Raw genomic sequence first — 17,181 nt, forward strand, 5'->3', positions numbered from 1 at the left:
GGGTGGTAGTTCTCAAACTTCAGAATGCAAGAGAATAACATGGAGAGCGTATGAAAACGTAAGATGGCTGGGCTCCAACCCCACAGTTTCTGATTCTGTAGGTCTGAGGTGAGACATGCATAGGGATCCCCAGCGATGCTAATGCTGCTGTCCTGGAACACTTTGATAACTACTCTCCTAACGTCTACACTTAATATCAGATTGATAGAGAATCAATTAGATTTGTAAAAAAGTAAGCTTCCTTTTTTTTTTTTTTTTTTTTTTTTGAGACGGAGCCTTGCTCTGTCGCCAGGCTGGAGTGCAATGGTGTGATCTCGGCTCACTGCAACCTCTGCCTCCCAGGTTCAAGCAATTCTCCTGCCTCAGCTTCCTGAGTAGCTGGGATTACAGGCACATGCCACCAAGCTGGGTTAATTTTTGTAGTTTTAGTAGAGGCGGGGTTTCTCCATGTTGGCTAGGCTGATCTCAAGCTCCTGTCCTTAAGGGATCCTTCTGCCTTGGCCCCCCAAAGTGGTAGGGTTACAGGTGTGAAGGTGTGAGACAGCACACAGGGTATATACATTTATTTTCCTTTTTTTTTTTTTTGAGATGGAGTCACCCAGGCTGGAGTGCTGTGGCACGATCTCGGCTTCCTGCAACCTCTGCCTCCGGGTTCAGGCGATTCCCCCTGCCTTAGCCTCCCAAGTAGCTGTGACTAGAGGTGTGCGCCACACACCCAGCCAGTTTTTTTTTTTTTTATTTTTAGCAGAGACAGCATTTCACCATGTTGGCCAGGATGGTCTCAATCTCCTGACCTCGTGGTCCACCCAACTTGGCCTCCCAAAGTGTTGGGGTTACAGGCGTGAGCCACTGCGCCCAACCTTTTTTTTTTTTTTTTTTTTTTTTGAGACAGGGTCTCTTTCTGTAGCCCAGGCTGGAGTGCAGTGGTATGATCATAGCTCACTGCAACCTCTGCCTCCTGGGCTCAACTGATCCTCTCATCTTAGCTTCCCAAGGTTGGGATTACAAGTGTGCACCACCATGCCTGTCTAATTTTTTGTGTTTTTTGTAGAGGTGGGTTTTACCATGTTGCCCAGGCTAGTATCGAACTCCTGGGCTCAAGTGATCCACCCACCTTGGCCTCCAAAGTGCTGAGCTTTTTATTTTTAATACTTAAAATTGAGTATATTCTTAATATTTAGACTACTATGTTAAACTCATTAGTTTCACTTTCATAGCACATTACCTCTCCAAGTTCAACCATAAGTTCACAGTATCTCTGAATTTGTCCTAATCTCAAGTGGATTTCAGCAGCTTCCTTCAGTCTTTCCTCTTTAGTAGGTACACCAATACCACCACCAAATTTAGACATCTTGACTGTTGTTAGTTCTTGAGCTTCCGACTGGTTTAAAAAAGAAAATAGAATTTTAAAAAATCTGTCATATTTTGTTTTGTATGTATCACAATAATTTGTTGCATATTTCAAAATAACTAAAAGAGAGGAAGTGAAATGTTCTTCACACACAAAATAAGATAAATGCTTGAGGTGCTGGATACCTCAGTTACCCTGATTTGATCAATACTCATTGTATGCTTGTATGAAAATATCACATATACCCCATAAACTATTATGCATCCATAATAATTAAAAATTTAAAAAATTGTTTTACAAGAGTTCATAACAATGAGCATATAAACGTTACATGAATACACTTCAAAAGCATATAGCTCTGGAAAGTCAATATTTTAAAAATATTTTTCTCCATAAAATATGATACCTTTCTAAACATAATATTTTGGGGTGTGTGTGGGACACAGGAGGGGAGAGACTGAATCCCATTTTCCTTAACCCTGTCCAGGCGTTGTAGTTACACAGAACAGATAAAAGGTAATGATACAGTAATATACAACAATACAAAGAGGCCTCTAGTAAAAATAAAAAGTTACTGGCTTACTTTAATTAGCTCCTCTCCTGTCAGATTTTGCAGTTACAGTCATTAGGTGTTTAGTTTGCGATTAAAGAAAGTACTTCCTCATTATGGAAAAAACTCTCTTTATGAGCATTAGATCACATCTCTGGCACAACTGTCTCCATGCTTTAACAGTTCACTATAGATATTCCAGAAAAATATACAAGCAATTTTTTCTTTCTGGTCCCAGGATAGGTTTTGTGGTTAGTACTGTAGATTGCCCCAGGGATGAGGTAATTACTAGTTTTTACTGAAATTCATTAAGAGCTATAATATGATCATTTTTTATAAAATTTATCCCAGAATAGCCTATTAGGCCCTCTGAGACTAAAATTAGAATAGTCCATATGTCACAATCATCTGCTAATAGGGGAAAGATAAAGCATTTCAAGGAGTTCCAAGTGACCTTGAAGGAATTTCATGAGACTCAACTGATGATAACCATGACTGACTTAATCTGTTCCCAAGTAATTCACTTTCATGATTCATGTTACCCCAGACAGATCTCCTCAGTGTTCATTTACTTAAATCTACCAATCTAATCATACATATTTTTCAAATCAGTTTTATCTTTTAACAGTGAAAAGGCAAAAAATTTGCTTGAGTACATCATATTTGCATACTTTACTCACTGTTCTAAATTTAATCAGATGTTTCAAGTGCATTATTCCTTTGCAGTAGTTCTGAGGAAGTAAGCTGTCATCCTGTCCTTTTATCACAGCAACCAAGTTCCATAAATTGTCACTGCCACCTGGAGGCTAGAGAGTTGATAAAAAATAAATATGTAATAGTGAATTAAAAACCTCATAGTATTTTACATCTTCAAAAATATTATAATGCAGGCATATCTAAATTTAAAAATTAATAAAATAACTACATGTTATTTCATGTATTGTTTCCAGTTTTACATTTGCTTTCTTATAGTGTACAGATTATGGTAAGAGGTACCCAATGAATTAGAATGGTACATGTAAATATGTGAAAATAGTTGTAAAGATTCATGTTGGCTAAAGGGAAAATATTTGCATTTAATTCCTGTAATACTTACGGATAAACATTCTGAAAACCATCTTAGTTTTTTCACTCGAGAATTAGCGGTTAGTTTTTCTATTTCTTGTCTAATATCTCTTGACACTTTACCACACAGTAGAGGAGGAGTGGCTGGTTCAACAGCATAATCTGAAAAACAGACATAATTCAGTGAGAGAAGATTTCTCATAAAACATTTAGAAATAAACTATAATACATGTATATATTCCATACCAGTGTTTCCAATAATTTCTTCCCAAGATCTGTCTGCCAGAATATTTATTTGTACAGGAGTGATTAAGGCTGTTAATGACCAGAGTCTCACTGTAGAGTCACGGGAGCAAGAGGCCATAGTGAAGGGGCGACTGGGATGGCAGGTTAAACCTGATGAAAATAAAAATCTATTTTAAGTAAAGTGAACATTGAAAAATATTCTTTATTTATATGTGCTTCATAAAACTTCTACAGAATTGAAGCTATGAAGAAATATTATGAGTAACTGAAAGATTCTTAGTCAACCTTGTATCTGTATTTAATATATTGGCTGAAAATAGTAACAGAATGCAATAAATCATTTCATATATCCTATAAATATGAATATAAAATTGAATAACTATTAGAGGCTGGACATGGTGGCTCACGCCTGTAATCCCAGCACTTCCCTGGGAGTCCAAGGCGGGTGGATCCCTTGAGCCCAGGAGTTTGGGATCAGCCTGGGCAACATGATGAAATACCATCTCTACCAAAAATACAGAAACTAGCTGGGTGTGGTGGCACGTGATTGTAACCCCAGTTACTTGGAAGGCTGAGGTGGGAGGATATCTTGAGCCTGGGGGGTGAAGGTTGAAGTGAGCTGTGTTTGTGCCACTGTATACTACCCTGGGCAATAGAGCCAGAGTGAGACTCTTGTCTCAAAAAAAAAAAAAAAAAAAAAAAGAAAGAAAGAAAGAAAAAAAAAGAAGAAAAAATTATTAGAAAGCAAATGGTCATGGATGAAAATGTGAAAATTATATTTCGTGTGGTTAAGCAGCAACAAGTATATTGTAAAACCAATAGCATACATAGTATCTGTGAGTTAATGGATGGGCAGATGACGTTCTAGTTAAAAGACGAAGACCTGGGGACCTTTCAGTTCGAATATTGACAAATATGATTCTCTCCCACACTCAGTCCCGCATTGTCTTGGCTAAAAGGCCATTGTGGTTAAGCATATGGATTTGAATCTGATCTAGATTGAGGTTACTTTCTCTAAGAAATCATTTTTGGATTCTTAATCTGCCCATTTACTCCTATCAAGGTTTAAGGATGAGAATAAATACAAACAAGAATGAGAGTGAAGAGATGTGCAAATGGTAAGTAATCTGATTTTCCATAACCACGTTAATTATATTAAAACAACTTGGGATTATATTCAAAAACAAAACACTGTACTGAACATCCAAGAATAGAGGAATGGTTAAATAAGTGGTATCTACTCTATTACTGATTTCCTGTTAAACAACTTACCTCTGGAGTGATGTCAAAGGAAGGAAGACAAACAAAAGCCAGACACATATATATATATATGCCCATCGCAATATGTGTGCATTGTGTGCGTGTTTGTGTGTACACAGAAACGGGAGCAGATGGGGCGAGGGGGAGAAAGACACCACAGTGCTAACAACAGTCATCTTCGGTAATTTTTGTTGACTTTTTCTTCTGTATATTCTGGTATTATAATAATAAACATGTATATTTTCTAATGTGAAAAATCTTATTGTAAAATAAAACACTGTATAACTTCTTCAAAAATACTGTATTCCTCAGAAATTATAAGCACCATTAGTAGGTCAATATAACTAATACATGAAAGAATAAAAGACACTTTACCATATACGTCTGCACCGTGATCATACACAGTATCCACACAAGTTCCTTCTCGAGTGTCCCATACTTTTATAGTATAGTCCCAGCTGCCAGATATGAGCAGATACGGAATCTCAGTATTCCACAATAATCCCCTCACAGGTGCAGTGTGTCCACTAAGAATACTGATGCAAGCATCTTCAGTATAATCCCAGATGCGAACGGTACTGAAAACAGAATATTATGGGTGTGATAACATTCAAGTTCTAATGTATCTAGAGTATTAACATATTCTTAATAGAGTGTAATAATTATTGATTAGCTTATCTAGAAGCATTTTATGTCTCAAGATAAAAGGTTCTCTTCATTTCATTTTAATTTAAAAAATAATAATTGTATATATTTGTGTGATATTTTGATATATGCTTACAATGTGGAATAATTAAATCAAGCTAATTATTAACAAATTCATCCTCTCACACACTTTTCTTCATAGTAGATGGAAATGAATATTTAACTAGGCTAGTGTTAGCTTATTTAAACATATTTTCTTTCTTGACTTTTACTCTTCATTTATTACTGGTAGCAAATATATTATTTCACAGTTTTTATGTGAATAAAATTGCTTTGTTAAAATGAAATATCAAAAACAGATATAACCAAAGTGGAAAATACAACTAATAATACAGATACAATAATTTAAGATATTAAGATTATTTGTAAATTATAAAAGTATAGCATGTATGATGATGGGTATTATTTGAAATGTTGCTTCATATTTATGCTTTAATCAATACAGCAAATAATTCCTTCACATTTTTGTCAGTGATATAAGTTGCTTGGTCAGTGCAGAATAAATCTTAGATCAAGTTAAAGAATTTAAATATAACTGGATTCGTGAAATTACTTGTATCTATTGATTGTACAAATGTTTCTGAAATTAAAATTTAACTTACAATCAGTGTAAGACCTCCAACTGCTAATTTTGCTTAGACAATTCACAGTAATTTTTTAGTCAGAGATAAATGTCAAACAGATAACAAAATAGTAGTACTTCAAAAGTATTACTATTTTGCACTATATAACATAGGAGATACATGATATATTCTTATTTCTTAAGGCATATCCCTTTCTGCTTTACATAAAAAGTTTCCTTTTGGCCAGGCACAGGGGCTCATGTCTGTAATCCCAGCACTTTGGAAGGCTGAGGCGGGCGGATCATGAGGTCAAGAGATCAAGACCATCCTGGCCAACATGGTGAAACCCCATCGCTACTAAAAATACAAAAATTAGCTGGGTGTGGTGGTGCACACCTGTAGTCCCAGCTACTAGGAAGTCTGAGGCAGGAGAATCGCTTGAACCCGGGAGGCGGAGGTTGCAGTGAGCTGAGATCGCACCACTGCACTCCAGCCTGGTGACAGAGCAAAACTCTGTCTCAAAAAAAAAGAGTTTCATTTCTTCTTCGTCCTCTTAAGCTAGTACATGACAATATATCAAAGTATATTATAATCTAATTTTTTTGTTGCTAATTTCTGATATATGTTAACATTTAAATATTTTACATTTGATGTTTCATAAATAAGAATACATTAAAGGGACTTGTATCAAAACAATTTAATGCTATTGTAGGGGCCACTAGAACAGGTGTCTTTCCTTTTATGACATGTTAGGTAGTTAGGCTTTGAAGCCCCAATGCATGTTTTTTGGTCAAATCTAAGAAAGGCTTTTATAGGCCCCACTGCAAATGAGTGCCTGAGGCTTTCCAGGCCGAAGCACAGCATCTGTGAGTTCTGTCATGAGTACAGCAGCATAACTGATTTCCCTAACATTCTGACTTATTTCAAGTCATAACCTAGAGAAATCTCATAATTATTTCTTATTAAATTTGGATTTATGCCAAAAATTCAATAAAAATGCTTAATCATTCAATACTAAATCTGTGGTTCCCAGCTACTCGGTAGGCTGAGGCAGAAGAATCACTTAAACCTGGGAGGTGGAGGTTGCAGTGAGTCGAGATCACGCCACTGCATTCCAGCCTGGGTGACAGAGGGAGACTCTGTCTAAATATATACATATTTCCACATATAATTTGATCCTATAAATACGTACATTTCTAGGAAAATATCAGCTTATGATTTTAAGGACTAGAAAATTAGAATCCAAAAATACATACCCATCATCAGAACCACTGCAAAGAATTCCCTCTCTCAGAGGAGACCATTTAACATGAAACACTTTTGCTGTATGCCCACTAAATACTTTCAATGGTTGATCTGAGCTGGTGGCTACGTAATAAACACGAACATTTGTGTCTTCACAGCCAGTGGCTATCATGTCTCTGAAATATCATCAATGGAATATTGACATAGGATAAATATGATATATAACTAATAATTAAAGGTATACCGTAGTTCTAATTTCTAAAAGTAGAATTTTTGCTTCCTTAGTGAAGTTAGATTAAAAACTTACGCATGTAAAAAATCATGTATAATCACTCTACTACTCATTTACAGAAACTGCACCAGTATGGAAAGAGTTTCTTTCTGCGTTTTCTTTTAATTGGTCGAATTTTTATTTTATTTATTTTAGGTCAGAGGTCATGGTATTTCTATTTCTGTAAGTTCTTTTTCAAGATGACCAGACTCATAATTTTCTGAATTTTTCTCAAACTTTACATTTTGCAACATTTAGGAGTTAAGAAGCATCCCAAATGGTGAGTGATGACATTTGCTTACTTGCTGGTGGGCAAATTATTATTACACACCTTAGCCCATTTGTTAGATTGTTTTTGTGGCATGGGTATAAACAGCAATATTCTCACTGAAAGTTTTTTGGAAAAGCTCCCTGCACACTAGGGTTGTCTCATTGGACAGGGAGTCAGAGTCCAGTTTTCCATTCCTTTTTGATGGCTTCCCTTCTTTAAGATGCTTTAACTGTTTGATACAACTATGGAGTCCCTGGAAATAGAATATGATCTTTTAATGTTCTTTGCTCATCATTCTCACAATAGTGAGAATAAGCTAAGCAACTGCTTGTACCTTCGTGATCAAACTTGGAATACTGCTAGGAAAGGAATTCTGAGTACTAGGCAGACCTGTGCAAATCACGGACCTGCCAGAATAGTCTACTTGAGGAACATCTACTCTAACCATCACATAAACGGCCTCCACGTGCTAAACATAAAGACAGGCAGTGACACACTGTGGATCTCAACCGTCATCAAAACCCTTTCAAAACTTCAAACTGTTGACTTTGTCACATGGGTTATAAGACTTATATTACATTATATGGGTTATAAGATTACATCTTCTCAAGGCCCACTGATAAACAAGACAGTTTCTACACTTGGGAAATATATTTTACATATATATATATATATTTACATGTATATATGAGTATATTTTTATATATGTATGTGCAGATACATAAATATAAAGTCTTAGAAATGGTATCATAAACATTTAAAGAATGCACATAAAGATATCGAAATTATACAGTCAGAGATATCTTATAAATAAACTTTGTTATGTTCAAGGTTCACTTACCTACTAAGATGCTAAGTGGAATATGAATACAGCAATTAAAACATTTTAAAAGGTTTTTAAAACTAAAAATGAAATGTATTACGTATGCTTGGTAGTAAGCATAATAGTTAAATATAAAGGACTTCCAGCATCATCTGAAAATAAAGCTTTCTTAAATAACTAAACATATTATATGAATATCTAACTTTTATTTCAACTGGCCAAATGGGTTATTAACTCTATAAAACAGAGAAATAGGAATGTGGAAGTGTTCTATTAGTCAGATACAAGGTAATTCTGTTCATTTGCATATTTAACAAATATTTATTGAATATCTCCTTTTTTCAAGGCATAGTAAGGGTCAGCAACTCAGTGCTTCTCTAAGAATATGCTGTTTAACACAGATAACACAGTTGGCAATCTCACAGGGCTTACATTTCAGAGGGTGAGACAGTCATTATGCAACCAGGCAACAAATAAAATTTAATTTTACTATATTAAGTGCTCCAAAGGCATATTATATGGGAAACTTATTTCATATGGGGTCAAGGAATACTTTTCTGTGGTTGTTGAGCTGAAAGCTGAAGGATGGGTAGCAGTTATCTATGTCCCACCCAGGTAGGGTGTGTGGTGTAGGATGGGAAAAAGAATCCTAGGTAAGGCGGCCAATATAAGTGAAAGCCTTGGGGCGAAAATCAGATGGCTAGTTCAATAAACTGAAAGCCATTGTGACTGGATGCAAGAAGTAAGAGAAAGCAAGCCTGGGAATGAGATTAATAAAATAGGGAAAAGATTAGTCAGGGACCTTCTTGCAGTGCTTGCTAAAAAGTTTTCATTTTATCCTACAGTTAATGGGAAAGTATTGAAAGATTTAAGCAGTAGAATGGTGTGCTCAGCTCTGTGTCTTAAATGTTCATTCTGACTGCAACATGGAGAGGTGAGGGAGAGAGAGAGGAGGTGATGATAAAGGGTGTAAACTGTAGAATTGACTTAGAAGGTTTCTGCAGGACTCAAAAAAACCCAAATGTTATTGGTTTAGTGGCAGGTTGATAGGAAAAATTTATATTTTTTTCTTTTAAATTGAAACAGGGTCTGGCTCTATCACCCAGGCCGCAGTGCAGTGGCACAATCATGGCTTACTGCAGCCTCGACCTCCTGGACTCAACCCATCCTCCCACCTCAGCCCCCCGAGGAGCTGTGACTACAAGTGTGCCCCACCAGTCTAATTTTTTAATTTTTTTTTTTTTAAAGATTAAGTCTCACTATGTTGCCCAGGCTGGTATTGAACTCCTGAGCTCCAGTGACGCTCTGGCCTCAGCTTCTGAAGTGCTTGAATTAGAGGTATGAGCCACCATACCCAGCCAAGATGAATATTTCGACAGAGAAAATTACAGGCATTGGTGGCTGATTGAAAATGGAAAGTGAGACATAAAAATGTGTAAAAGAAAAGGCTAAGGACTCTGGCTTTAGCAGTTTTTCTTGTTAGCAATATTGGCCACTGAGATAGGAAATACTGGGGATGAGCGGATAGTGAGCTTATTTTGCATATAACCTTAACAGCGTGTAAGGCCGGGTGCGGTGGCTCACGCCTGTAATCCCAGCACTTTGGGAGGCCAAGGCGGGTGGATCACCTGAGGTTGGGAATTTGAGACCAGCCTGACTAACATGGAGAAACTCCTTCTCTACTAAAAATACAAAATTAGCTGGGCGTGGTGGCGCATGCCTGTAATCCCAGTTACTCAGGAGGCTGAGGCAGGAGAACTGGTTGAACCCGAGAGGCGGAGGTTGCTGTGAGCCCCGTGAGCCGAGATCGCGCCACTGCACTCCAGTCTGGGCAGCAAGAGCGAAACTCTGTCTCAAAAAAACCCACAAAAAACAGTGTGTTACACATTCTTCTGCACTTACTGGAGGAAACACATAGGTCTGTCATTTTGTAAATGTGTGATTTGACTCAGAACACAAGTATAGTTAGGCTTTAGTACCTTAATCTATATTTCCCACATTTCATATGAAATAACATAATTCACACTGTTTTTGACAATATCTTAAATAACTTTGAATTTTTAGATATGTTTTATATCCCATTAAAAGAGGCTTGAAACACAATATTCTAAGAAATGCAATGAGTTAAAGGTCTAATTTTAGTGGAGATTTGACTTGGACATAATTTTAAATCTAAGCTGATTTTTACATGATAAATACTCTGCTGTCAAACAAGATCGATCTTTCAAAACCAGGCCCTTAAGTTCCACATCGTGGAAAATTACCCAGTGCCAGAGGCATTAGCATCAGGTGGGGGACAATGCAAAGTCACAGCGGAACACTGGCACCGCACAGATTCCTAAGTGAGATTAAAAAAAGGGCCACATTTCTATGATAGAAGCCATACATGCAATGGACTCATTTCCATTTTTCATTAGTTAGCATTATTTGTTTTTCCTAAGTAGTAGAAAGTTTTTTTGAGAGTAAGAAATCAGTATTTGTAAATCACGTAAAAACTTCATGGAATAAAAATAACTAAAACAAATGAACAATTACAAGGCTGTTTCTCATTTGCCAGGCAAAGGGGATATTGTATAAATAGAGTGATAAATATTACCTTTGGAAATAGCACTAAACTTTACGGTTATTTAAAATTTCCAAAATGCAGTTATTATTTATTTCAGAAAAAACCACTTACTTATTGTTTTGGCTCCAATCACAACCAAACACTGCAGCCGGATGTTTGTATTTGTGTAGCACTTTACCATCAATTGTTCGAATAATACTAGAATTAATTATAACGTGTTAATAGAAAAACAACATTCTAATACATTATTCAAGGAAACAAAGTCAGAATTGTAAATTTCAAATAGAAATATTCCAGGACAGAGATTTTGTCTACAAAGCACAAGGAACATTTGACAGTATTGTGTAAATATTACCAATTACGAGTATATTTGCATCTCTTAATATTAATTATGGTAACCTACAATTAATAGAAAGTAATAAATTTTTATTTAAAAAGTATTTTCTTGGCCAGGCACAGCGGCTCATGCCTACAATCCCTGCACTTTGGGTGGTCGAGGCAGGTGGATCACTTGAGGTCAGGAGTTTAAGACCAGCCTGGCCAACATGGTGAAACCCCATCTCTACCAAAAAATACAAAAACGGTGGCCAGGCGTGGTGGTGCACACCTGTGGTCTCAGCTTCTCAGGAGGCTGAGGCAGGAGAATCACTTGAATCCCGGAGGTGAAGGCTGCAGTGAGCTGGGATTGCGCCACTGCACTCCAGCCTGAGCCATGGAAAAACAACAAACACCTTTCTTCTTATAGAATTTTTTTAAATTGAGGAAAACATAGTCTAATACATTTTAAAACATAATGATATAACTAACATATATGTTAGATTTTTAGCTCCAAAATGAGGTAGTTCAAAATTTATAGTATTTAAAACAACTATTTATAAAGCTGGTTTTATGTACCATTGCACCAAGACCAAGACATTAAGTTATAACTTTTCATTGCATATTCTCAGTAATATAACTACAATTCAGAGATGATCCCCTACCTCTGCTATCAGAAAAGGATTCTATGTAATTTAACTGCAAAAATAAAAGCTCTACTACCCTGCTCTATTAGTACCACAAGGCAAAAGCTATTGATTCCATTAGAAAAAAAAGCATGTACTAATTAATGTATTATGAAGTTTTAGAAGTGTATGGAAAAGACCGTCTTAAATGTTATTAGGCCCACCAACACTTTTGAGGTTACTGGGGAGTGATGGTGACTTATACTTACAGGTTTTTAGTCACTGAATGTGATATCTGTCAAATAAATAATGTCCTGAAATACACGGTCAAACTAATTTTGTATCACTTAATCAAAAAAGTCAGGTCTTTTGTATTTTGGTATCTATCAATTAGCACATAGTTCCTTTCAAGGAAAAAAAAATCACTAATATTGTTGTTTCTGAAAATTTTAACTTCCCAGTAAGGATCTTTGGTTTCTGTAACTACTGTCTTTTCTACTGAAATTAAAAAGTAAGGAAGAGAAGACTGGAGTGGATTTAGCAAAACCTAACAACTTCTGTATTCTCAAAAACTATGAGTGTCTATACCACGTATCCACCTGTCAAAGATGACTTTATCCATAGACAGCTACAGGGGAGGAGCATCTGATTTTAAAAAGTTTTTTAAACCAGGCATTTTTTGCTTACATACTTTTATTTGGAAACTTACTTATTTCTGGAACTTAAAGAATTAAGAAAGCACATACTTCTAAAACACAGGGTCAGTGAAGTTATTTCCTAACAAAAGACATTTCCCACATGCATGACCTTATTTCTCCTTGCAAAGGCTTTTTATCCCTTTATAAATAACAGCATCTACAAAACTGTAAACAAGTTTCTACAGCACTTTATATCTGCTGAATCACCTGTAAAACTGAAATACTACTGTGACCTCATTGTGATAATTACTAAGTGAAAAGTTCTTAAAGTTTCTTTGAGGCAAATAAATGAGTATTTTCATAACAATTCAAGTAGTATTTTCACCGAGAATGCAATGAATGGCTTATTAAACAAATTTTGTGATGTGATGTGATGATAATTACTAAGACTATGTGAAAAGTCCTTAAAGTTTCTTTGAGGCAAAAAAATGAGTATTTTCATAATAATTCAAGTAGTATTTTCATTGAGAAAGCAATGAATGGCTCATTAAACACATTTTAAATACCTTTGCATTGTTATTTATTGATGATACATTATAGTAATATAATATGTGCCTATATGGGCTTAAAAATAATGCTTCTGAGAGTTGGTAGAGCTGTACAAATGAAATATCACTGATAAACAATTGGAATGATCAAATGGGAACAGTGTAATTTCCTATCATGTATCATACATAGTACTTACCAGAAACCATCACTGCTGCAGGTTGCTATTCTTTTAGAATCTTTATGACTCCAGGCAATACAGAATATTCCATTTGTTCCATGCTTCAAAAAATGTAAAATACCTATCAATAAGAAATAATTCACCCCTTTTTTTCTCTTATATATTTACTTCTTCTAAGTATTACTTTTCTATTAGGAATGTGCTTTAGATGACACTAACAGAGGCATTACTGTCAAGAGCAGAAACATGAATATATACTTTAAAAATGCCTAAAGCTGTCACAATTTAAAAGTTTTAAGATATCAATCTGTTGTTTTAAGACATAAATCAGGTGGCTCCATTTCCTTCTGTTGGATACAAGGTAAAGAGTCAAAATATCCTCCTTAAGTGATCTGTAGATTTAAGCTCTGCTTAATGCTTTTTCCCATGAATACCAGTATGGTGATGAAAACAGTTATCTGTCTGCTTCCAAACACAGTGCTACTTCAACCTCAGTATAAGAAATGTTGTAAGCAGTTATTATTGGTTGTTTCCTAAGTTCCAAAGTTGTTCCATTTTATAAAGAAATCAGAATAGATTTAACATTATTCCTATAATAAATCACTTTATATTTGCTTGATTTTCTGCTTTCTAGGACTGAGGAAGGGCCAGGGGATATAGTTATAGCTGGAATTATAAGAATTTTTAAAACTAGAAGGAATATATTACATATGAGAGTGTCATTCATCAACTGTGTGATCGGTAAATAAAAGTTGTAATCACTCCATTTCTAAATTTTAATTAAAACATTTCTACTTTATACAGTACTCAAATTGTGGCTTCCATTAAGGGGAAACTAAGGTGACTTTTTATCTTGCATCTTAAGGTTGCTGTGTAAATACAGCTTTAACTTCTTAAAGCAATCTCCAGTTCGCTGGTTGTGCCCCTTTGGGGATCAAGGAGGGTAGGTTTATGCCGGCAGATTTAAAAATGGGACTAGTCCCTTTATTCATTCATTTTATGAGGTGGAGGCCTTCTGTCAGCTTCATTTATTCCCATGAAAATTGCATTTATGACTCTCTACTACCCCGTAATTCTTTTCGTGGAACACGTGTAGCTTAGTTAATTAAAGCTGGCATTATTAATTTTTCCCTTATTCATGACATAGGATTTAAACAATTTCAATAGTGGTCTTAACTATGCTAGTGAATGCCGGGAAAGATATAAAGAAATAAAAGACATGTCCTTGATACTAAAATGCTGGGTTTCCAGAATCAGGCTGGAAGTGTTTAGGTATTAGTGGGAAGATACATGAGATTCCAAGTTGCCAAGATGCCATAAGAAGAAATCAACAGATCTAATAAGTAAAGATACACAATTTTTAAATCTAGGCTATAAGTTTCATTTTTAGGCTCATCTCTTCTTATAACCCACTATTTATTATGGGATAAATTGTTGTTTTGGTGATGGGAGGGAAGATGGCAGGTTGGGGCATTGTTAAACTGAAAGGGTATTGTGTTGTATGTAGAGAAAGGGAAGGATGTAACTTTTATAATCCTTTGTCAAAGTTTCCTTTTTTGAGGGCAAAATTGCTCACAGAGGTCCATAAAGTTTTCCTAAAAACTCTGCATTTGCTGCACTACAACAAGTAGTGGAGGAGCAAGACTATTAAGGAGCATCTTCAAAGGGATAATACTCTTTGTATAGATGTTTTTAAAATCCCAAATATAGAAGCAATTTTCAAAGAAATTATATATTTAATAAGCTTCAACAGTAACCATCTAAAATAAACGAAATTTCAAGACAATCTTAGATCATTTTTCTGATTCATACCTAATATTTTGTAATCAGATTACATGTATTTTTCAAATATTAATGGAACTCATAAAATATAGGATGACAATATAACTCCAAGCCAAAGGAGAAATAAAATCTGTGATGCTACAAATATAAAAGAGCAGGTTTTAAGGCTCTTCATGGAAGAATAGAATTTGAAAACTGGAAGGAAATCTAAGAAACTATATAATCCACCTTCATCATTTTTTAGGTGAATAAACAGGTTTAGGGCAATAAAATGATTCTCCTTATGTCAAGAGCTAATTAATAACAGAACCAGGACTATAATTTGGGACTTGCTCTGAGTTTAGTCTTCTTCCTATTATTTAGTATTTGCCTAGATTTTGTGGAGGATGACCCCAAATTCCTTTGACTCTCTAATGCAACTTTAGGTGACTCAGCTACAACTTTCAGAATTCATTTTAGTATGTGAGTATCCTTTAGGATTTTCTTCTAATTGAGAGAACATACATACCACCTGATATATTAAGTGTTATTGTATTATGAAATAAAAATATTTACAAAACACAAAATAGTGTAAAACATTATATTGTTCAGTAGCAATAAATAAATCTTACCTCATTAAATCGTTGTATAATTTTGCCCTTTTGAACATTCCAAATAAAAGCACCATTTCGGGAAGTTCCCCCAGCAATACAATTTAAACCACCTTAGGAAACAATTTGTTAGACATTATACTAAATGTTTCCCACAAATGTAATTCTTTTTAAAAAACATAACTTGTGAAAATGTAAGAATTGAGATTTGCAAACTAGTTCTTTAATTTTTTTGGAAATTATTAAGTGCATAAAATACAGATAAAATAATACAATTAATGTATCCATTATACAGCTTCAACAATTATCAAAATATGCCCAATCTTGTTCTGTCTATAGCATCTGCTGAAGTTCTTTGGAGTAAATCTCTGATATCATATTATTTCATTCTTAAAAACTTCAGTATGCATGTCTAAAAGACAGGGACTTCTTTATTGACCAAGACCAGACTCTCATGGAGATTAACAGTAATTCCTCAATATTGTCATATATTCAGTCTGTATTCATATTTCCATGATTAGTAGTATTTTAATGGTTATGAAAGTATTTCTATGAACAAATCACATGAAAAATACAGTTTCTCCATAAAAACATAAACATTGCTTTCCGTGTTTAAGAAATAAAAAATATTTGTGAAAATAAAACTACTGCTAAGTGAATGGTCAAGGACTTAAATAAGTGCCTTTTGCAAGACAGTGAAAGAAGAGGTTTTCTCCATCAGAAGAAAGGAGCGGCTGTCATCTGCTATCTAGGAATAAAAATATGGAGAAACTACTTTCTGATAAACGATTACACACACTAAAATGTTCTCATCATATTTCTAACATTTTTATTCTGCTCTTCTTTTGGGGTTCTTAAATTATTGGGGATATGTTTCAAAATTTATTTCCTTTTCTTTTCTTTTCGTCTTCTATCTACACTAAGATACAGAGGAAATTACGTAATTATCTATATCCTACTCTATTTCCATCCTTGTCAACCTTCATGTATCTTTTAAATACCATCCCCACTTACCTCAAAGTCATGATTCACCAGTAATCACATAACAGAAAATGACAGAATTTCCATTTTCTAACATTTTTACTTTCTTGCTGCAAATTCTCAATGTAGAGAGCGAAAGAATGCTATAAGTCAGATTAGATCTTCTGTGTTATGATTTGAAACAATAGTTTTTATAGTCACAAGTTTTATTTATGTTTTATGTTTCAGATAAATACTTTTGTAGGATGAAGAGTATTCAGCTAATAAGAGCTCTAGTGCAAGGTGACTGCACTGGCTGGTGCAATTCCTATATTGCTAGCCAAGGTAACCCACGTGGAGGTGCATACTGCAATAATCAAGATAACAGGCTCAGTTATGTTCTGCTTAAAGGTCAAACATTGTCATTAAGAGTTGTAAGTAAAACCTTTTTCTATAATTCTCCTCATTGTAGGAGATGAAGGATACATAAAGCAGTGGTCCTCAACCTTTCTTGTATCATGAAACTCTGACAATCTGAGTACTATGATACTCTTTGACAGATATAGGCATATATACACACAAAAAAAATTATTCATAAATTTCTAAGAGATTCCCAAACTCTCTGAT

At 35.0% G+C, this 17,181-nt stretch overlaps 1 protein-coding gene across 13 annotated transcripts in view; it reads right to left on the reverse strand.

Moving 5' to 3' along the window:
* WDR17 (WD repeat domain 17) overlaps positions 1-17,181 on the reverse strand; it is a 118,308-nt gene that overhangs the window by 29,779 nt on the left and 71,348 nt on the right. For 10 of the 13 annotated variants that reach the window (XM_017959222.3, XM_017959224.3, XM_031664161.1 and 7 more), the window contains 9 exons: positions 15,616-15,707; positions 13,241-13,323; positions 11,028-11,114; positions 6,997-7,161; positions 4,848-5,050; positions 3,213-3,362; positions 2,998-3,128; positions 2,573-2,707; positions 1,226-1,381 (listed from right to left, as the gene is read on the reverse strand). In XM_017959222.3, the coding sequence (XP_017814711.2) occupies positions 1,226-1,381; positions 2,573-2,707; positions 2,998-3,128; positions 3,213-3,362; positions 4,848-5,050; positions 6,997-7,161; positions 11,028-11,114; positions 13,241-13,323; positions 15,616-15,707 (1,202 nt within the window). The remainder of the gene's footprint in view (positions 1-1,225; positions 1,382-2,572; positions 2,708-2,997; positions 3,129-3,212; positions 3,363-4,847; positions 5,051-6,996; positions 7,162-11,027; positions 11,115-13,240; positions 13,324-15,615; positions 15,708-17,181) is intronic. The other 3 variants (XM_031664163.1, XM_003899382.5, XM_031664165.1) reach the window with 1 other exon arrangement.

The sequence above is a fragment of the Papio anubis genome, chromosome 3 (assembly GCF_008728515.1).
Source record: "Papio anubis isolate 15944 chromosome 3, Panubis1.0, whole genome shotgun sequence".
NCBI classification, from domain to species: domain Eukaryota; kingdom Metazoa; phylum Chordata; class Mammalia; order Primates; family Cercopithecidae; genus Papio; species Papio anubis.